The sequence below is a fragment of the Gastrolobium bilobum genome, unplaced genomic scaffold (assembly GCF_033153095.1).
Source record: "Gastrolobium bilobum isolate Gb01-03AN ecotype WA unplaced genomic scaffold, APGP_CSIRO_Gbil_v1 utg17830, whole genome shotgun sequence".
NCBI lineage: Eukaryota > Viridiplantae > Streptophyta > Magnoliopsida > Fabales > Fabaceae > Gastrolobium > Gastrolobium bilobum.
In genome coordinates, this window is record NW_026897053.1 from 33,442 (window position 1) to 56,290 (window position 22,849).

The 22,849-nt window shown below is 35.3% G+C and overlaps 2 protein-coding genes across 2 annotated transcripts; one reads left to right on the top strand and one right to left on the bottom strand.

Moving 5' to 3' along the window:
- Window positions 1–242: 242 nt before the first annotated feature.
- On the top strand, window positions 243–6,013 carry LOC133303757 (subtilisin-like protease Glyma18g48580). Its single transcript, XM_061503728.1, has 11 exons — window positions 243–326; window positions 481–590; window positions 678–775; window positions 891–1,046; window positions 2,813–2,936; window positions 3,745–4,291; window positions 4,391–4,485; window positions 4,565–4,822; window positions 4,935–5,067; window positions 5,159–5,375; window positions 5,472–6,013. The coding sequence occupies exons 1-11, from the start codon at window positions 243–245 to the stop codon at window positions 6,011–6,013; spliced, it is 2,364 nt and encodes a 787-aa protein (XP_061359712.1).
- A 5,665-nt stretch (window positions 6,014–11,678) lies between these two features.
- LOC133303750 (MDIS1-interacting receptor like kinase 2-like) lies at window positions 11,679–15,127 on the bottom strand. The gene is made up of 2 exons (XM_061503718.1): window positions 12,238–15,127; window positions 11,679–12,034 (listed from the first exon to the last, which is right to left on the bottom strand). Exons 1-2 carry the CDS (start codon window positions 15,125–15,127, stop codon window positions 11,679–11,681), a joined length of 3,246 nt encoding a protein of 1,081 aa, XP_061359702.1.
- Window positions 15,128–22,849: the final 7,722 nt, after the last annotated feature.

A 22,849-nucleotide genomic window follows, 5' to 3' on the forward strand; every position in this document is an offset into this window, starting at 1 on the left:
GTAAAGTAATAATTTTTTAATAACAATAGACTATTGGTACTAATAATTAGTCCGTCCCTAAAAAATATTTATAATAGTTAATATCTTTATTAGTCTTAATAAAATTTATAATTTTAAAATTTTATTTTTTCCCCTGTTATAAAAAATCATGCTCCGCCACAGGTCCTTTCATTATATAAGAGAGGAATCAGCATAGAGCCCCTATGCTATGCCAAACAATTTCCCAAGTCTAATTGAAAAGAATGGGTCACTCCATTTTATACCTTCTTGTTTTATCTTTTCTTGTTTTCACTTTGTTGCTGAGTACTGGTCATGCCAGCAAACAGGTAGGCCAGTTTTTACTTGTTAGTTGCTCGTTTGCATATTGTTTTGAAGTTACTACTTTGAAATTGAGATGATTATGCAATTGGATGATGGTGATGGATTACATTATTTTGATTACACTTCACTAATTGCTGGTTTTTGATTCGCTGTTTACAGTGCTACATTGTTTACTTGGGAGCACATTCTCATGGTCCAACCCCTTCATCTGTTGACCTTGAAACTGCAACATATTCTCATTATGATTTACTGGGTTCAATCTTGGGAAGGTATAAAATGATAAAACCACATTAAATTCTACCTAAGCTCTGGTTTAGAAGAAAATGATTGATTAACTTTATATTCATCATTCATAGCCATGAGAAGGCCAAAGAAGCAATTATTTATTCATACAATAGACACATCAATGGCTTTGCAGCTGTTCTTGAAGAGGAAGAAGCAGCACATATTATAAGTGAGAAAATCAATACCATACTTCCACTGTCATAAACATCTTCATTATAAATTTATGATTCATTCTAAATTTAGTTTCAAATTAGCTTGTTGACACAATGTTTCCCCTGATGCAGAAAAGCCAAACGTTATATCTGTGTTCTTGAGCAAAGAGTATAAACTGCACACTACCCGTTCATATGAGTTTCTTGGACTGCAAAGAAATGGTATGAACTCAGCATGGCAAAAGGGAAGATTTGGTGAAAATACAATTATCGCTAACATTGATACAGGTAAACTTTATAATTTTACCACACTTGATGCTTCTTAATCCAATCAGAATCAGTTAGTTATCTACTAACAATTCTGAGAACAACATTGTGCGTACTAATGATGATCATTGCCAACATCAATTTAGTCTATATAGTTTGTGAGCTGTTTTGTTGGGAGTGAGATTAGATCTGATCATTTGATAGGGTGAAGTATCTCCATGTAATAGTGCTATTAGAGTTAATAGTATAAAGAATTAATTCATCCAAAAGTTTAAGACGGCGGGTGAGACTACATTAATAATTTTTATATATCTCTAATATGCCCCCTAATACGAGAGTCTACTGGACTTAAATGATGGACAATATACATGCACATACATGTATTAAGAAATTCCACACGAAAAAGTGGGAGACGGCGTGAATCCCTGCGCCACCAAAGCTCTGATGTCATGTAAAGAACCAACCCAAAAGCTTACACTAGTGGATGAGGCTATATTAATGATTTTTATATATCTCTAACGCATCACCCTTCTGTAAGAGCTCACTAGGCTTAAAGGGTGGGCAATGCACATACCCAACCTACTTGTGCTAAAAATTTCCACAATAGAAAGTGGGGGCTGAGGATTAAATCCAGAACACGAGGCTCTGATACCATGTATAAAACTATTTCAACCCAAAAGCTCAACCTAATGGGTAAGACTACATTAATAACTTTTATATATCTCTGACAAATAGTATCGATTATAGTTCTGTGAGTGAGTCATCGTGAGTATCTCTTGATGGAGACTAACAGAGGGAAAGATGTAAAAGGCACAATATTTCTATATTTTAGCAAAGTAACAACTCATAAATTATTAGATATTTATTTGTGAAAAATATTTTCTAATTATAAGATTTTGTTTTGCTCAGTGGCCCCCACTGTATGCTTTAGGGAGGCGTACCTTTTGAATGTGAGATCAATTGGTGCAGGGGATAAAAGACCCCTTATTATGAAAGTATAAAAATCTCACTGGAATCTCTTAAATGGGCGTTGCGGCCGAACCATTAGATTGAGCCTAGGTTGCCAATCCAAAACAATTTGGAAACTATCCGTTTATAAAAATTTATCAAATTTTTGTAAACTATACTATATACTTTCAAAATATATAATGTAACTTAATGTACTTCCAAAGTATATAATGTAATTTGTAAATAAAAAATTTATAAATATAACCCTCCTTATATAACTATTGCCTTATTTTATTTGGAATTGATAGAAGGTTGATGTTGCCATTATGTTGTTATATAACTAATCAGATGCTTTCTACTTTTTTAAATTTAATTAAACTACTTGGAGACAAGCAACACATGCTTTCTTGAGCTGGCAGGATGCTTTCTTGAGTTCATATATTAAAACCAAGAAAGTTTGGAAATTCATTAGTTAAGGTGTTATATTTGATGGGATAAGATATTATGTTTATCTTTTTTCATGTCTACTATATCTATTTTTCTCTAATACTATTATATCATAATCCCACGATAAATAGAATGGGTGAAGGTTAATTGAGTTTTGATCTAACAATGTTGAAATAGAGTAGGTATGAAAAAATATAAGCACAATATTTTATCCCATATTTTAATTGTGCATAGTGTAAGAATGTTTTATTTGAGATCTGAGTATGAAATAAAGAAATTATGTAAAAATCTAAAATGAAAGATCTGTTTCCTTTTTTAATTGCTTATATCTAGAACCAGAAATGTAACAAATTCTTTAAATAAATAATCTCCTGACTTCACCCCTTGCGTAGGAGTTTGGCCAGAATCCAAAAGTTTTAGGGACGATGGAATAGGCCCTGTCCCAGCAAAATGGCGTGGGGGTAATGTCTGTCAAATTGACAAACTCCGGGATTCAAAGAATGTTCCATGTAACAGGTTCTCTTTCTTACTTTTATTGCTTCTCTTATGAAATGAATTGAATTTTGCTAGTATCTTATGCATTGCATTTGCATGTGTTAATATTTTAAATTTAAATAAAATTTTAAAATATTTAAAATTATAAGGATTCATACATAATATTCAGATTAAATCTAATTAAAATGTATAAATTAATATCTTTTCTTGAAATTATAAAAACAATATATGTATAATTAATCACAAAAAATTTGTTTTAAGATAAGAGAAATTAAAAATGACTTTTGATATTCTATATGAAAGAGTAAACTTAATTTAGAATGTACTCAGATTAAAAGTAATGGTATGTACGTAAATGAATCAACTTAATTGCAATTTTTTTATTTACTACTCAAATAATTAAGCAACAATAACTAAACCAAAGTGAAAAATTGAAAACATCATGACATCTCAATCATTATGACCCAGTACATCTACCCTTAACCTTTTGCAAAATATAAAAACTTATGAAACTGACTGATACAATGATCCATCCACCATTTTGGTAGTTTGAATAGACTTACTCTCATACCATGTCTGCTGACAATATTTTACAATAGCTTCTGTCAATCATGCAACCACTACTTAAGGGATTTTATGAAAAGTCCACTAAGCTGATAACATATATATTTATTCACAATTTGCTAAGCAAACTTTGAATTAGAAGAGCGATATAAACACAGTAACTTAAGAAACATGATGGAAATATAAATTACCTTGTTTATATATATGCCTATATAAACTTCAACAATGTTCTTTTATTCATCTATTTGTGCTCTATAATAAACAGGAAGCTAATTGGAGCAAGATTCTTCAGCAAAGCTTATGAGGCATTTAACGGCAAACTTCCCACATCACAACAAACAGCACGTGACTTTGTAGGACATGGTACACATACTCTATCAACCGCAGGTGGCAATTTTGTTCCTGGTGCAAGTGTCTTTGGTAATGCTAATGGCACTGCAAAGGGTGGATCCCCAAGAGCAAGAGTTGCAACCTACAAAGTGTGTTGGTCTCTAACCGATGCTGCAAGCTGCTATGGTGCGGATGTGTTAGCGGCTATTGACCAAGCCATAAGTGATGGTGTTGATTTGATATCCATTTCTGCTGGAGGCCGAACAAGTCTTAGTCCCGAAGATATATTTACAGATGAAATTTCCATAGGGGGATTCCATGCACTTGCTAGAAATATATTATTAGTTGCATCTGCAGGGAATGATGGACCAACACCTGGAACTGTTTTGAATGTTGCTCCATGGCTATTCACAGTTGCTGCTAGCACAATAGATAGGGACATCAGCAGTACTTTAACTTTTGGTAACAATCAACAAATCACGGTATCACCCTTCTTCTTCTTATTATTATTATTATTAGTCCTTTTTATTATAAATATTATTAGTGTTGAAATATAATTGTTTTATTTTTTCTATTACCAGGGAGCCAGTCTTTTTGTAAACATACCACCTAACCAGTCCTTTACTCTGATCCTTGCTGCTGATGCTAAACTTGCCAATGCGACAAAACGTGATGCGTAAGTACAAATCTCTCACAAGCTTTGATTCAGAATACCCTGTTTATTAATTAAATGATTGTTCCTCATATTGTTGTAGTCAACTTTGTAAGGCTGGAACACTTGATCCTGCAAAAGTAAATGGCAAAATAGTGAGATGCCTTCGAGAAGGAAAAATAAAATCAGTTGCTGAGGGTCAGGAAGCTTTATCTGCAGGCGCAAAGGGAATGATTTTGGAAAATCAAAAGCAAAATGGGAATACACTTCTTTCTGAGCCTCATGTTTTATCTACTGTGGCCTATGCAGACAGTCGAGGTCGAATAACAAATCCTCCGAGAAGTTTTGACTTAACTGCCACGTAATTATATCCTTCTCTGTACACCACCTTCTAAAATTGTTACATTTTTGTAAATGACATTTTACAAATGAAGATGGAGCTCTATTTACACGCTATATTTATATTAATGCAGGGACTCTACAATAAGCTCGTTTACTACAATAAGGATGTCCCCAGCAAAAACTTTCAATAGAAGAAAGCCAGCTCCAGTTATGGCTTCATTCTCATCTAGAGGACCCAATACGATTCAGCCATCAATACTCAAGGTCTCTACACTTGGATTTTCTTATCTTCAACTATATATAACTTGTTATTTGTCTCTTTATTTTAAATGACTGCTTTTGTTTTCTGTTTTAGCCTGATATAACTGCACCAGGTGTGAACATACTTGCTGCCTATTCACCTGCCGCAAGTGCATCTGACCTACCATCAGACACTCGCCGAGGATTTCCGTTCAATGTACTCCAAGGAACTTCTATGTCTTGTCCTCATATTACTGGCATTGCTGGACTTCTCAAAACACTTCATCCTAGTTGGAGTCCTGCAGCTATTAAATCAGCAATCATGACCTCAGGTCCTTATATTTATATGTATATATATATATATTAGAAAATGTTTAACATTATGATATATAATATATGCATGTCTATATATATATATATGGTTGCAGCAACCACACTGGATAACACCAATAGACCAATTAGGGATGCATTTGAGAACACATCAGCAACTCCATTCGCTTATGGTTCAGGACATGTTCAACCTGACCTTGCTATAGATCCTGGACTTGTTTATGATCTAGGCCTTACTGATTACTTGAACTTCTTATGTGCTTCTGGATATGACCGGCAACTCATTTCCGCACTTAATTTCAATAGGGCCTTTGTTTGTTCAAGATCTCAGAGCATAACAAACTTGAACTACCCTTCAATCACATTGCCAAATCTTGGGTTAAATGCAGTAAATGTTACTCGTACGGTCACCAATGTTGGGACACCAAGTACATATTTTGCAAATGCCCAATTGCCTGGATATAACATTGTTGTTGTACCGAATACCTTGAGTTTCAAGAAAATTGGTGAAAAGAAGACATTCCAGGTGATTGTGCAAGCAAGGAGTGTGACTAAGAGGGGAACTTATCAATTTGGGGAACTAAGATGGACAAATGGAAAGCACATAGTCAGAAGTCCTATAACAATTCGGCGCATATGAAAAATATCCTTGGAGTTAGTAATGTGTGTTTTGTAATAATTGATGCGTATCATGCTTGTATGTTGTAACATTGTCTTTGTCTCTAGTGATTTCCAAGTATATATCAATAAAATGACGTCAAAATGCTTTTAAAAATGTAAATGTCTGATTTTAGATGACAAATGACAAGAAGTGTGTGTAAATTGTAAACGATAAGATTTGCAATTCACAATAATTTAAATTCGAAGATTAATTAACGGATGGGGAATGTAAATTGACAATAATATTATGAACTTGACTAAAAATGTGAATAAATTGATTAGTAATAATTTTGGTCTTGCACCAATATTATGAGGTGTGGTGCGATATCTGCAAAGAAATTCCAAAAATTTAAATCAGTCCAGAAGCCGAAAAGGTGCTAAGAGAATAGGGGGAGGCCCCCAGAGGTAAAGGCCACGAATGTCAAATTATGTTTCAGCGGATTCTTTCATTGTTAAAATTTTGTTGGTCTTCAACTTTGAATGTTTGCTATCCTTGTTGAATGTTTGCCATCTTTTTTGCTATGCCAGCTTGGTTGGTTCTGATATGTAAGCATTGCGGTAGAAAAATAATAGAAAAATCTTTAGGATTTTTGTTTACATATCTGATACACATTTGGATTAATAGACTTCGCTTAGGAATCTATGCGGGCTTTCAATTTTCTCATCTTTGCCTATGCTTACTTACAGACTAGCTCAAAGACTATATGGATTTATTAGCATTAATTTGCTTTTCTAGACCTTCTTAGCGACTCAGGTACTTGCTTTTGAACTAACCTGGGCAATTTAAATCTGCATTTCAAGTTGTTGTGAAAGTCTTCACACTATTAAAAAAGTATGAATTGGGATGGGTTTTAGAGACGGAAAATATTCCTGTTTGGGACGAAATTAACGACGAAATAAATTTTGTTTCTAATGGGACAAATTTTGAGATGGAAAAATATTTCGTCTCTATTAGGGATGAAAAATTTTCAATTTCTCTAATCCATCTCTAATTCTGCCCCTAATAGGATTGAAGTTGATGCTACAATTTCAAAAGTTCGGTTTCATCAGCTACCTTGTGAGTTTAATAACTCCGGCTATACTTAACCAAATGGTTATTGTAATATCTTTATGGAAAGTCTCATATATCTATTTAAACATAGTTAAAGATTATAATTTATGGTGAGGAAATACAGTCCCAGTTTAAGAAAACGTAGGGGCTGTTCAATGTCAGTAAAACTTAAAAGAGTGTAATACATCGTGTTAGCCTACGGAGGCTTCATGGCGAATGACGTAAAGTTTGAATTACGCCCTTGGGTTCGTGGTATTAACTAATAAGAGATTGTAAAAATAAATATTAGCGCTTTTGAGTCATATATTTGTTATAATTACTGTAATTGAATTAATTGTATTCGGATTTAATTATTGACAGTAAACGAAAAGGAAAAAAAGTATCCATGAATTGATTTAACTATTGTGATTGTAACTTGACTTAATACTATATGTGATGTTAACAAACCAATCACAAACGGGGTGTTACACGGGGTAAGATATACGAATACATCTCAGTAAACCAGGAGTCCTTGGAGCATCTCTCCACCCCAAAGTTCATTCATAGTATAATAGCAATAACAGTAAATAATGTAATAAATACATATCCATGCATTGTGTAAAACATCTCCAGGAGACATCCTTCGAGCTCTCATGCCGCCCTAAGGATACTCAAATGCAAATAGTTCTACTGGCCAGCTAAACATACAAAATATACGTATAAGAAAGTATTAAACTACTTTATTGCATTTACATACACTATCAATAATCACTACCCATTATGGGTTTGTTGGAACAATAAAGAGATAAATTCCCAAGGTTCAAAGGCTTACCTCAATGCGCTTCCAAGCTTAACCTTTATTCACCACAAATGAGCAATCAACCAAGCTTTGTATTCAATCTACACTCTTACAATATACACACATACATCAAGGTGTTAGGCAATCTATCAATGCAATCCAAAGAATACCAAGATCCTCATCAATCAAACAAAACATATTCACACCACCATAGGTATGAATTTACCAAGCTCAATGAGCTAATCAAGCTCCATTGCTTTCTCCAAAGGTTGGTCACCCAAGGATGGTCCACTTGGCTCAATCCTAGCATCATAAGGGACCCAATCAAACATCAACCAACCAATGGCTCAACAATGCAAGAAACTCAACATTTCAAGCATTAATTTTTTCAAAATATTAAACATAAATGAATATCTAAATCCATTTCTACCGATTATTTATCATTTATAACAACATTTATAAATGGATTTAACTTCAATCACCCTCTAACATACCCCCCTATTCATGTATTTTTCCTAAATCAAACCCGAACACATCCAATCTCATAAAACCATGGAAAAACTTATATTTTTGTGGAAACTCACCTAGAATCAAGCAAAGAAAGATTGCAAGCCTCACTTCTTGAAATGAGCCACTCCAAGTTCCTCCAAGCCAAGTGGATCGCCACTTTCAAAGGGAGATGTCTCACTCTACCATGGTTTCCACTCAAAACTAAGTTAAGATTAAGGATGAGGGAAAAATTTGAAGTGATTTAGGCTTTGGAATGGAAGGAGATTTGAGTAAGAAATAGAGAAGTTATGGTTAAGGGCTCAACAATGGCTTCTCCTCTCCTCTCTACGAGGAAGAAGAAGAAGAAAATTAGGTTCTTTTCTTTGTTTCTTCACTTAACATATGATAGGTTATTTTCACTGGATAAAAGTTTATCTATCTACTCACCTCCATTACTACCAAACTTTTTACCTAATGAACTAGAATGTTTTTTCAGTCATATTTTTAGCTTTAACTTTTGGGTAATTTTGCATACATATATTTTTATCCCAAAAATCTCAATGACTGTACTTTTTACCACAAATTGATTTAAATTTGTTAATTAAGTCTTTTACTTAATTAAATTCAATAATACATGATTAATTATCTAATCACATGAAATTTTCTAATTAAACAAGTTAAGGATATTATACTCATTTCCTTCTAGCTCCATAAAAAGTTTTGAACCTATAATACCCCTAACTTAAATAATTTAATTAATTACTTCAAATTAAGTAATTAAGCATGTATTAGTGAGTAAAATTAAGTATAGGGCCTAATTAAGTGAATTGGGGTCACTTTTGAGGTAAAAAGTGTACTCAGTGAAAATTAAGGGGTATAAATGGGTGCAGGCAAAAGTACCCAAAATATAAAAATAAAAGTGGATATATTTCTAGAAAAATATTCCAGACCTTTGGATAAAGTTTGGTGGTAAATGAAGTTGAATAGATAGATGAGCTAATACCCGCTTAAAGCCACTTAACAAATGTTAAGTGACCAAGCAACTAAAAAAAAAAAAGAACCCAAATCCCTCCCCCAACCCGTCGTGGACCAGAAAGGAAGAAAGAAAGAAAGGAAGAGAAGGAGAAGAAGAGAAGGAGAAGAGGGAAGAAGGGGGAAACCCTAGGTTATGCTATTCTTAACCAAATTCATTCATTCCAAAGCCTAAACCACTCCAAATCTTCCCCTCTTTCATAATTCAAGCTTGGTTTTGAGTGGGAGTCTTTGTGGAGTGGGATATCATCCTCCAAAAAATCCGACCCATAGGAGAAAGTGAGGGATTTGTTAGCTTTTACCTCCATGGGAGCTTGAGGAACAACCATTCCATTGTTAAGTGATCATTGGTGGTAAGTTTTCACTCTTTTTCACTTGATTCCTTGAGATTTTCATGAGTTTAGGTTTTGATGAATAGTGTTGTAGGGTTTTATGTTAATGTGAGTAGATTGGCTATGTTCAAGGAGGATTGAGACTTAGTGTATGTTATGAAAAATGCTAGGAATGACATTTAATCGGTAGAAATGAGTTTAAAGTGTTATTTTAGTATGCTTTGAGATTTGGAGAAATCTAGGCTTGGAACTATGGATTTCCTTGCATTGTTAGCATTGTTTGATTGTATTCCTTGTGTTGATAGGATTGAGGCAAGAGGACCAAGTGGTATCAGAGCAGGGCCTCTCATCCAGTACGGTGTGGTTCGAGGACGAACCAGGCGGAAGCTGGTGGGCATGTAACATCCCGAGCGCTGACGAGGGCGGGGAATGATCGCTGGTGCAAAGAGGCACGGACAAGGAGCGACTCCTGACAGGCTTCCAGCGGGGGTTACATGCATGAATGAATTGAATCGACACCCGAAAGAGAGAGATTCCAAAGGTTGTGCAGGTATAAGACTGCACAGTTTGGGATAGCTTATAAGAATTAATTGGTACTACCTATGCTAACAAGATGCATTTGCTTTTCGGTAGTCCGGATCGGAAGAACTATACAGTTAAGCGTGCTTGACTTGGAGCAATTCTGAGATAGGTGACCTCCTAGGAAGTTTTTCCGAGAAGTGTGCGAGTGAGAAAAAAACACACTGAAAAGTCTCATAATAATATGTGAAGATAGTCATTAATTCTTGAAGCGGTCGGACGTTACAGAACCATTTAATTTTGTATAAGCTAAAGTTACTGTGAATGTCTTTTTCTAGTTCTTCTAGATATCCTCGGGGCAGTCCCCTATAGTTGTATATCTGCCATCATAGTTGCGCATTACAATAGCATATACTTCGCGTTATATACTTCGCGTTAGTTCAAACCTAAAAATACTGTGGAATATTATTGTGACCAGTGACCGAATAATCAACTAAAAACATATACTCATTTTGTATTACAATAAGATTACAATTACAAAGAAATGAGAATACTTCCGCTTTTCCATCACTATTAGATTTATTTATGAAAGTGTCATTGATGAATACTCGTAATTATAAAATCGTCATCCTATAACCAAGAAAACCAAAAATTAATTTTTGGGAAAATCGCTAGACTGTTCTCCATTTTTTAGTTTTTTAAACTAAAAAGTAATTATTATTTTGAGAGTCACTTTTTTAAACCAATCCTTTCCAAATGATTTTATTATAAAAACTAATGGTTTGGCTTTTCTGGTGAAAAAAACAAACACACTTACGGACGGGGTGAGATGTGGGCTGTTTAACTGGGTTTTGTTTTTGCAACCAGTGCGTTTAAGTTCTTAATGCGATCCAAGTGGGTGTAAGTTTTATGCAATTGTTATCCTTTTAGTTCAATTATTTTTTTCTACATATTAAATTAGACTTTATTCTTTTAAAGAGTGATTGAATATCTTAGTCTGCTTTTCTTAAAAAATAACATCTTAACATGTCCTTTAAATTTTAAAATTTATTTTTTTCAAATTAATTATACATATCTTTTTTATAATTTTAAATATTTTTCTCTTCTAATTTGTACTTTTTAGATTTTGTTTAAATTAATTATGCATATTTCCTTCATAATTGTAAACATTTTTTATTCTAATTCAATTTTAATGTTTTACCTAAATTTAAAAATAAATGTGCAATTGAAGGAATACTTGTTACTTACTTCTAATTTTATCATTATTTTTTAAATTGTTATTCTCTCTTCATTTTTTTTTTTTTTTTGACTTGAACAAAATAGGATTTTCACCATATACGTGATACATATAACGAACAAAGCAAACCAGCTTGCTTACAATATATAAACGGGGTGGAACAGAGAAGAATAAAAAGGAAGCAAAATACAAGACTAGTTCAATGATTCAGTGAAGTAGTCCTAGTCTGATAATGGGAAACTGGTCATCTAAAGGTGATTTTCCAATTACAAGCGCCTTAGATACTTGCTCCATGGTTGGTCGAGAACTTGGGGTTTCACTCAAGCAAGCAAATGCCAACCTTGCAATCAACACCACCTCACCATCAATTGGTTTCGTAGGTTCAGTAGTTCTTTGATCTATAACATCAATCAATAACATATCATTAGCCATTGGTGTTGTAGATGGTGACAAAAATAAAGAGATGAGATCTCCCGGATGCTTTCCCATTATGATTTCCAAAGCAAGTACTCCAAAACTGAAAACATCACATTTCTCATTCACTTCCATTGTCTGAGCAACCTCTGCAAAAATAAGTATATATATTTTGAAAAGTTATATTATGCAAAAAAGAAATGTGGGTTTCAATATTACATATTCGAGTACAGTGGCTTGTATTTTTAAATGGATTCTGATATATGCACATAAATTGCTTATATTCAAAACTGGTGTAAATTAAAAAGATGTGATCATTTTCATTTTTTATAACGTGGGAAAGGGGACTAACCTGGAGCAGCATAACCAAAGGTGCCTGCAAATGTGGTCCAATTATGTGAATCAGGCTTTAGAAACTTAGCAGTACCAAAGTCAGAGACGTGAGCTTCATATTGAGGATCTAGGAGAACATTCTTGCTTGATATGTCACGATGAACTATAGGAGGTGTGCAGTCATGATGTAGATAGGATAAAGCATTGGCCACACCTTTAACAACATTCACCCTCTTTTCCCAATCAAATGCAATTGCTTGTGTGTCATTGTTCAGTATCTGATCCAAGCTACCACCTTCCAAGAACTTATAAACCAAAAATGAGAACCGTGAATGTGAGCAAAATCCATGAAGTTTTACAATGTTCCTGTGTTTGATTTCTGTCAAGGTTTGAATCTCACTAGTAAAAGCCTTTGAACTGTAATCAGACATATCCTCATCTATTACTGAATGGAGTTTCTTTACAGCAACAACAAGGCCTGCGGGCAACACAGCCTTGTAAACATATCCTTGACCTCCCACTCCAATTAGATATTTGTCATGAAAATTCTCTGTAGCTTCAATGATATTTTCAAACATCATTTTCCCATCATAACTCCATATGGAAAAGACTACTTCCCTTTGTGCTTCTTTGGACTGGCTTTCTTCCTTTCTCTTACTTCGACAGAGAATATACAATAAAAGCCCCATTACACAGAACACTAGAGTTCCCAAAATTGGGAATACTATAAGGATGACTTTGTTGTTCTTTCGTTTGTGGTTGGTTGGACAAAGAACCAAGCCTGTTATGTTACCACATAAGCCTTTGTTATTTTTCAATGATTCAATTGGAGCATTAAGAAAGGCTTGATTTTTTGGAAGCGGCCCATCTAACAGGTTGTATGATATGTTGACAGAAATCAAGCTTGACATTTGGTCAAAACTTGGAGGAATGGTGCCTGAAAGATTATTGTGTGAGAGATTCAACCATTTCAAGAGGATCAACTGTCCAAGCACGGGTGGTATTATTCCACTCAACAAATTCCCGCTAAGATCAAGAGATTCAAGAGACTGTGATTTGCCAAACTCAACAGGAATGCTTCCGTCTATTTTGTTGTTGCTCAAATTCAGTCCCATTAATTTGCGAAAACTTGCAACTTCCTTTGGTATTGTGCCACTCAACTCGTTTCCTGCTAGATCTAACTGTTGAAGATTCTGCAGTGATCCTACTTCTGTGGGAATGCTTCCTGAAAAATGATTGTTGCTGATGTTGAGTTCAACTAATTTTTTCAAATTTCCAAGTTCCTTTGGAATCTCTCCCACCAAGTGATTGGAAGAAAGGTGAAGACTGCCAAGGTTGGTTGCCTCAACAAGTTGTACAGGTATACCACCAGAAATATTGTTGTTGGATATCTTGAAGGTATTAAGATTAGGGCACTTCCCCCAGTTTGGCGAAATGTGGCCATAAAATTTATTGTCACTCAGATCAATATATTCCAAATTCGGATATACACCAAAATCTTGCTCTATATCTCCTTCCAGTTGGTTTCCATCAAGCCCGAGTCTTCGAATACTGGAGCATTTCTTCAAGCTTCTTGGTACTGGACCCGTTAAGCGATTGAATTGAGCACTGAAGAACGCCAATGACCCTCCAGAGCAAATTTGAGGTGGCAAGTGGCCAGTGAAATCATTATCAGATATTAACAAGGAATACCAGTTAGTAATGTTATTCATGACCTCTGGAATGCTACCACTAAGTTTGTTGAAGGACAATTCTAGGATGGTGAGCCTTACCAAATTTCCAATTGTTGAAGGAATAGATCCAGAGAGATTGTTTCCTTGGAGACTGAGGATTTCCAAATTGATCAGATTCCCTATAGAGGGAGGAATTGATCCAGAAAAATTATTAAAGCCCAAGTATAATGCACTGAGCTTTGTCAAGTTTCCAACTGTGTAAGGAATGGATCCAGAGAGGTGGTTGTCTGAAAGTTCAAGGTCTTCCAAATTGGCCAAATTTTCTATGGAATCAGGGATTGATCCAGAAAGACTATTGTTATAAAGTTGTAGAATGGTCAAATTAGACATGTTCCATAAGGAGGATGGGATTGGCCCGGACAACATAGTGTTGTTAGCAAGGAAAAGTCTATTTAAACTGCTCATGTTACCAATTGTTTTGGGGATGGTACCAGAGAAAGAGTTCGTTGACAAATCAATATACCGAAGCTTTGTCAACAATCCAATTTCTTGGGGAATGGAACCGAAAAGGTTACTATATGCAATACCTAGAAACTCCAAGTTGTTTAATTTTCCAATCTCCGGAGGAATGGAGCCAGAAATATTGTTGCTTCCTAAATCTAGAAATAATAGGTTGGACAAGTTTGCAATGGAATTAGGAATTGGTCCACTTAGTTGGCATACGGAAAGATCAAGCCTACGCAAACTCCTCAATGTCCATATTTCTTTAGGGATGGAACCATGGAAAGAATTTGTAGAAAAGTTCAAAACATTTACTTTAGACAAGTTAGCAATTTGTGGGGGAATGGTTCCATAAAAGGAGTTGTTGCAGATATTAAGGCTGAGGAGGTTTGGCAATGAGGAGAAGCTGAGAGTTTGGAGTGTACCTTTCAGTCCATAATTTGCAAGATTTATGCTGGAGACTGACTTGGATTTGTCACACTGAATTCCCTCCCATTTGCATGGAGTAGTAGTAGCTGCCCAAGTTGACAAGTGTGTTTGGCTGTGGTTGTCAAGGCTGTCTTTCCACTTCAACAGAGCATTTGCTTCCCTGTCTTCAGCATAAACATTAGCTTTGGTGGCTAAAGAAGCAATTTTGGAAAAACCAGCAACTTGGGGTAACCAGAGTGTTAGAAGGACACAAAGGATTATGAAGAGAATCTTGGTGGACATTCTCCTTTCAAACATGGGTACCATGGTTCAAGTATAACGGAATTCCTTGTTGGAGATGACAGAAGTTTGAACCGGGAGATACTTATAAAAGAAATAACCAAGTACCTTGTGTCAGAAATGATGTCCTTTCAAGTCTGCCTCGAAGGCAATAAACATTTATCGGTGGACCTTACCTAAGTGAACGTTCTCCTATGGTTGGATTTTTAAATTCCTTAATGTGGCAAGCGTGGCCAATGTTTCTCACTATTCATGTAACCTTGTTAAAAAAATATGCATCACTTTTTTTTTCGGGTAATTAAATATGTATTACTGTGGGAAAGGAAAAAAAAAAAAAATATATATATATATATATATATATATATATATATATTGTAAATGGACCGAGCTTGCATCTCAAATGAAAGGGACGTTTTTTTCTTTAGTTGGCAAACAAGTCAAAAAGAATAGACCAACAGAAAAGGAAGACTCAAATACAAATATAGAAAATATCAAAAAAAGAAAGAAAAATGACATATTGATCTAACTACTTTTCTTTCTTACTTTTTTATTCGTGTCTGTTCCCTCGTATTTGACTCATCCATAACAACTCCTTAATAATTCAATAGACATGCCAAATAATATAAAAAATTATCATTAATTAAATATATCTGCCATGTGATTATGAAAAAATCTTTCACCTTTTTAATGATATGGTTTGTTGTCCGAAATTGACGTGCAGTAGTAAGGTTGATTCGGATGAGCTTTTAAGAAAATAATTCTTTATGTATTATTTTATGGGATTTAATATTTTTATTTTACTGACAGATAATTTTTTCTGTCCTACTTACATAAGAGTGAATTGAGCCCACTAATTTTTTTTCTTTTTTTTTATAATGGATTTCATTTACTTTTATGTGAGTGTAAAAAAAAAATATGCATATATGTGGACATGTTAATTAATAGAATTTCCTCTTCAAAATATTCACAAGATATACACCAAATATTAACAATTTCATTAGATATTGATAAAATACATCTACACTTTCATGAGATATATTTTTATTAAAATATCTTTTTAACTGTAACAATGGTTTTTATGGACTCATACATAAGGCTCGTCTATTGATAAACCCAACAAGAGGCAATGCAAATATAAATCAGATATAGTTAAGGAAAGATATTCATCAAGGATATCAATCCTAGTACCACAGCATAATATATTGGCTTGGGCCGTCATCAGAAACACTGAAGGTCCAGAATCCAATACCCACAGGTAAACTCTATAAATAAGAGGTAAAACCTGCAGGTACATCACGCTCTCTCTCCCTCTCCCTCTTACTGTTATGTTGTCACTGCGCATACACATACCCCTTTGGCAAAATCATTTATTGTTCTTCTGTGCATAGTGATCTGCTTGACTCAATGGCATCTAACTCATATATACCTTAGAGAGGGCACCTATATCCAAAAGCAACAAACTAGTCCATTGGGCTAGACATCTCTGTCTCTAAGATAGAACAATGGCGCCGTCTGCGGGAAACGTTAAATTCGTTATTCCCACGATCACGATCAACAATGGTGGTTCATACAAGGAGTAGTGGTCAACAGCCACCACATCCAAATCTTCCATTGGATCCTGTGGTGGAAGAAGAAGACCAACCTCAGAATCAGTATCAACCTGAAAATGAGGTTGATTATGATGCTCTTCACGTAAGTGAAGACGTCTTGGACACAGCCTCAACACCATCTCCCCAAAATCGAGTTGCGGATCCTCCCCTAAATCCTGCAAATGCGACTTCCCACATTGCACTTGCTGCATATCTAGATACCCGCCTTGCCCAGAACGCATTTGCTGCGATAATAAGGCGGATGGAGGATATGGAGAATCGTAACAACCTCCAGTAACATGAGGATTTTAGGAGAATTCAAGATAAAAATATGAGAAGAGTGCAAAAGATGGAGGAACGTTTAATGCGGGCAAATATATTACCCTTTAATATGAGAAACCAGGAACTGTTAAAAAGTTCAAATTCCCGGAGGCTCCTTAAAGGGAAGTCCAAAGAATTTTACTTAACCTGGATGTATACACAAAGATCATGATAACCGGGATTGGTTTCCCAATAATCAGGAAAACCTTCAAAGGAACCCGGACAAATGCAAAACTTACAGAGACTCAGAATATTTTCACCCCGGCAGCTCGGACACCGAAACTGCCTGGCTGAGGGGCAACTGTTATGGACTCAAATACGAGGCCCATCTATTGATAAGCCCAATACGGGGCAATCCAAATATAACTCATATATAGTTAAGGAAGGATATCCATTAAGGATATCAATCCTAGTATGACAACATAATATAGGCTTGGGCCGTCATCAGAAGCACTGAAGGTCCAGAATCCAATACCCACAGGTAAACTCTATAAATAAGATGTAAAGCCTACAAGTACGTCACACACTCTCTCTCTCTCTTATTGTTATGTTGTCACTGTGCACACACACCCCTTTAGCAAAGTCGTTTATTGTTCTTATGTGCACAGTAATCTACTTGACTCAATGGCATCTAACTTATACATACCTTAGAGAGGGCACCTAGATCCAAAAGTAACAAACTAGTCCATTGGGTTAGACATATCTGTCCCTAAGATAGAACAATGGTATAGATGTACGAAGCACAATGGAAAGGCGAGCCATCTAATTAGTTTTCAAGATTCTAAAAGAAATTATTGTGCCCTTCGAAGTAAACAATAGTTATTAACTTATTATAATAAGCAATGATCAGTGGAAGAAAATTTTGGAAAACTAGCAACCATTTGGTTTGAGTTAGTGATATATATAGGAGTTTGTTCTCCTTGATTATAAGATCCGACAATTATTCGAATTGGATAAATGGAAAAATTATTTTAAAAAAATTATTGGAAATTCCTGGCAAAAAGATTAAAATATTGTAATTTAAATAAAAAATTAGAAATATATAGTTATTTTTATATTATTTACGGATTTATTGCTAGATATCACATCCGGATTGGGCGTGACCACTCACGCCTCAATTACACATGAATGCCACGTACTAGGCGTATTCTCTTTCCTAATAATTCCCAAAATGGGTATGACCTTATGCATTTCATCAGAGGGGTCTGATATTGAGAGGGATCTGAGTTCTTTCTCATTTAAGAACATGGGGATCTGGGTTCCTCAAGCACCTCCTCCTCTATATTCTTCACAAATGGATTGGAGAATTGGGCACAATAAGACAAAGGAGGCTACCAACATCAAAAGAAGCATATCAAGATTAAAGGATGATAATTTTACAGTTCCACAGATTAATCCTGATTCGAATTCGAAAAGACCCATATTTCTTTGTTAGAAAAAAGCCTGAAAATTCGAATCTTGTCAAGGATAAATCACAATAATTAAGGGTTTTTACCCTGCCTTTATCTGGCTTTAATCTCACTCTACCATTTGTTTTAAATTTGTTTCCTTTTTCAATTTTCTGAACTCATACTTGCTTCCCCAATGGGCTATGTTTTGATAAATTTGTGTATCTTTCTCTCTATGAGCGTAAATATAATAGAGTAAATACTCATTTTGGTCCTTTACAAAAAACACGGTACCCATTTCGGCTCCTAACAAAAATAAATTAGCTTGAAAGTCCCCAACAAAGACAAAGAGGTCTCACGTTAGTCCTTCTGTTACTCACAATCAGACAGCGTCACTCACCGAGCTGATGTGTAACGTTAGTAAGACTACTCACCTGCCACGTTGGAAGGCAAACATCGTCGTATGGAGGACAACCTCCACGTTGCTGCAGAAATAAATAGAAACACAAATGTGCCCTTCACCTAACCGTTGTTCACTTTACCATTTCCCACTCTTGAAAGTTCAACATCCATTGTTTAGAAGGAACTGTGAATGACGTTTTGGGTACTAAACTTAACACATTTTTCGTTTTGATTCTACAGCGCTTCAACACTCGCAGGGAATTCGTGCTTTGTGCACTTGGGTGTAGTACGAGGCTCATCGTTCTATTTAAGGTAAGTGTAATGTATTTTGTAGAGTTTTTTTTATTCTAGTTGTTATTTGTTGTCTGTGGTCCCCATGGAATTTTTGTTGTGTAATGTGTGTTTTATTGGTGCATGTTCCCTGGACAATGTGGTTCATGTTTCACTTTAGGGTTTAAAATAACCAAATGTGTACCATGTGTGGCCCCTGTGTGAGTAAAGTGATCGAAGGTTGACGGAAGCAATAGTAAAAACCACATGAAAGTGGGCAAAAATGCATGTTCCTTTGTCTATTTGTTTAGCATTTTTTATTATTCCTGAGGTATTGTTAATGATTTACATTACGATGTGTTGGGAGTTTTTGGAATTCATCGGATTAAAGAATGTTATGTTATTTTTTGTTTTGTACAGATTGCTGAATATATAGTCATTGTTTATCATCATGGTGGTGTTTTAGTTAGAGATGATGATAGAGTGCTTACTTATGTAAATGGTAGAGTTGACTCATTGCCTGAGATGGATATTGACTATGTTAATTTGCGTGACCTTGACACTCTGTTTAAGGAATTTGGGTATGAAAAATGTAAAAAGATGATGTGACTAAAGCCTGGTGAACCTAATTTAGAGCAAGGTATCAAACCTCTTTGTAAGGATTCCAATGTATGTGCCATGTGTGAGGCTGCCTTAGGTAATGGCAATGAGATACATATCTATTTCAAAGACTGCATATCAATTCCTCAATTTGGTTCACCTGAACATGACAGTGCAGAGGATGATGTGGTTAATTCTACCTATAATAACCATGCATAGGATAATGGGGTGTTTTCTTGTCAAAATGTGAGTGCATGTGATGATGGGGTGAATTTGGATCATGAGAGTTCAGATGATGATGTGGAGAATCCTGAGCATGAGAGTGCAGGGGATGGTGACCATTCTTCGGAACATGACAGTGCAGATGATGATATTGCTTCTTCGAATTCATATGAAAGTGCAGAGGATGAGGCATATAAGCCTCCCCCCAGGTGTTGAGGACCAATCAGATGATGAAACAGATCAGATTGCACCATGTGGGGAAAAAAAGGCCTGCAAAAAACCCCCAAAGAAGAAGGCATGTAAAAAGGATGGCAACAATGAAGACTCTGATTAAATTGTTGATGGAGAGGAAGAGCAAATGTCATTTGAAAAAGATGGATATACTTATCTTTCTGGGGAATTAAGGACTCCTCCTTCAAGTGATGACGATGAACATGTGAGACTTGTATTGCCAAAGTTTAATGAACATGCTGCCATGATTAGTACTTGTAATTAGTCCAGTTTTTTTGGAACACTTTGGTATTGGCCCTGTGGATATATGTCATTAGGCTTTTTTGTAAACCTTTGGTAATGGCCATGGTTAGTACTTGTAATTAGTGTAGGTTTTGGAACACTTTTGTATTGACCCTGTGGAAATATGTCATTATGCTATTTTGTAAACCTTTGGTAATGGCTATGGTTAGTACTTTTAATTAGTGCAAGTTTTGGAACACTTTTGTAGTGGTCCAGTGGAAATATGTCATTAGGCTTTTTTGTATAATTGAAGGATATTGGTCATGGTTAGTACTTGTAATTAGGCCCTATGGAAATGAATGAAAATTGTTTGTTTATCATTTCATCATCTTCCCTTCTGTCTGCAATGTGCATTTCTTGAATATTGATCCACACTATCAGTCATGCGCACTTCTTCTGATATATGCTTTGTGTCTGTCATCTATGGTATATATATTGTCTTTGTTGTGTCATATGTGTGGCATCAGGAGCATCATTGCAGTTCTTATCTCTCAGCAATGTATTTCCCTTATAAATCCTCTACAATTTGTGTTGGGGACCATTTAAGTCCCTGGTTATGCATACATAAATCCAGTTTGGTCCTTAACAAATTTATCAGGGTCCTTTTTAATCCCTACTTAGCTTTCCACACACCAGTGCCACCATAAGTTGTTAATACACCAGCAATCCCAGTACTCATTTAGATACTTAGTTAACTAATCAGTTAGATACTTAACTTCTGCATAATTCACACCATTAGCTTTCCACACACCAGTGCCACCATAAGTTGTTAATACACCAACAATCTCAGTACTCATTTAGATACTTAACTTCTGCATAATTCACACCATTAAATTTCCATATATTAGAACTATCCATCGCAGTCTCAGATTAATGTTGATACAATGTTTCCATTTGTCTTCCTTACTTCGAGTTTATAGTGAACTTTGTGCCAATAAACATAAGTTCAAGTACATCAGCCATGTTATATACATTTCATGAACAACATTTCATTACATTTCAACACTAGTCCTTCCATTATAAATCTTTACATTTCAAATTCAATACAACATGTAATGGTACATACACCAGCAGTCTCAACAGTACTATAATTTTTTTTCATTCTAGCCTACTTCTGCAGTTGTTGTACGTGCAGCAATTAAATACTTGCCATATATATACTTGAAAGCATTAAATGCGGGGAATCGTAACCATACAAAGGATGAAAGCATTAACCATACATCTTTCTTTGTTGTACATAAAGTAGCTGCAAAAATGATTTTACCTATATATATATATTACGAACACAACAATAACGGATCCAGCAAACACCCTGGCACACCTACCCACATGCTTAATTTATTTCTCCACCCCATCAAGCTCTGCAAGCATCTTATTGATAGTTCATTAATCTTAATGTGGTGCTCATTAATCTTCTTTTGCTGGTCATTCACCTCCAGCTGTAGTTCATCATTCAGCTTCATGTCCACATAGTTCGACTTGAATTCCATTTCAGCTACATTCTACTCCAGCTTATTAATTATCCAATATTCCAGCTCCATCGTATCATTTGTAGCATCATTCACCCATCTAAAAAAATTGCAATGTGGCTTCTTTTCCTAACACCAAATGAAACCAAACTCTTAATAACATTCAACTCAAACAAAGAACGCATGCACCTAACTCAAAACAACATTGTGTAAACAACACTCCTTCTTTGGCTTCTAATCCTGATTGAACTACAAGGGCTTGAGCTCCCCATCCCAAAAGAAACATTCATCCCCTAAACCCTAAGTTACAAAGAGCACACAAAATATTCAGTAATCCCTAAATCAGTAAACCCCAAATTGCAACGTTCAAACGTCGAATGAATCCCCACCTGATGTGTTTCTGTAAACCCTACACTATACCACGACGTTCATGTGGAGAAATTGAGAGGGAAGACATACTTCACATTCAATTGGTTTCTACTTGTTTCTGCACCAACGTGGAGGTTGTCCTCTATACGATGACATTTGCCTTCCAGCGTGGCAGGTGAGTAGCCTAACTAACGTTACACATCAACTCCGTTAGTGACGACGTCGATCTAATCATGAGCAACATAAGGACTAATGTGAGACCTCTTTGTCTTTGTTGGAACTTCCAGGCTAATTTAGTTTTGTTAAGGACTGAAAGGGTACCGTATTTTTTGTCAGGGACCCAAATGAGCATTTACTCAATATAATGTAAACCTTTCGAAGTTTTATAAATTCATATTGTTTTAGATACACTTTTCAAAGAGAAAGATAGTATTTTTATGCGAACAAAGTTGAGGGTTTTTTTATTTGAAATCAATCGTAAGTAAGCAAGAGAACTTCACCATTTGAAGCAGGAAAATTGATTTAACTCGCATTTGATCCTTTTGGTGAATAAGGGGCATGGGGAACATAGGATGGATTGTTGGGAGTGGGACAAAAAGAAATTAA

What these genes read in the sequence shown, in the direction of transcription:
- LOC133303757 (XM_061503728.1), top strand. Translation starts at nt 243, where the DNA reads ATGGGTCACTCCATTTTATACCTTCTTGTTTTATCTTTTCTTGTTTTC. An exon ending in AATGCGACAAAACGTGATGC is followed by an intron (nt 4,486 to 4,564) that starts GTAAGTACAAAT and finishes ATATTGTTGTAG; the next exon opens with TCAACTTTGTAAGGCTGGAA. An exon ending in ATCAGCAATCATGACCTCAG is followed by an intron (nt 5,376 to 5,471) that starts GTCCTTATATTT and finishes ATATGGTTGCAG; the next exon opens with CAACCACACTGGATAACACC.
- LOC133303750 (XM_061503718.1), bottom strand. Translation starts at nt 15,127, where the DNA reads ATGGTACCCATGTTTGAAAGGAGAATGTCCACCAAGATTCTCTTCATA. An exon ending in CTTTGGTTATGCTGCTCCAG is followed by an intron (nt 12,035 to 12,237) that starts GTTAGTCCCCTT and finishes TTATTTTTGCAG; the next exon opens with AGGTTGCTCAGACAATGGAA.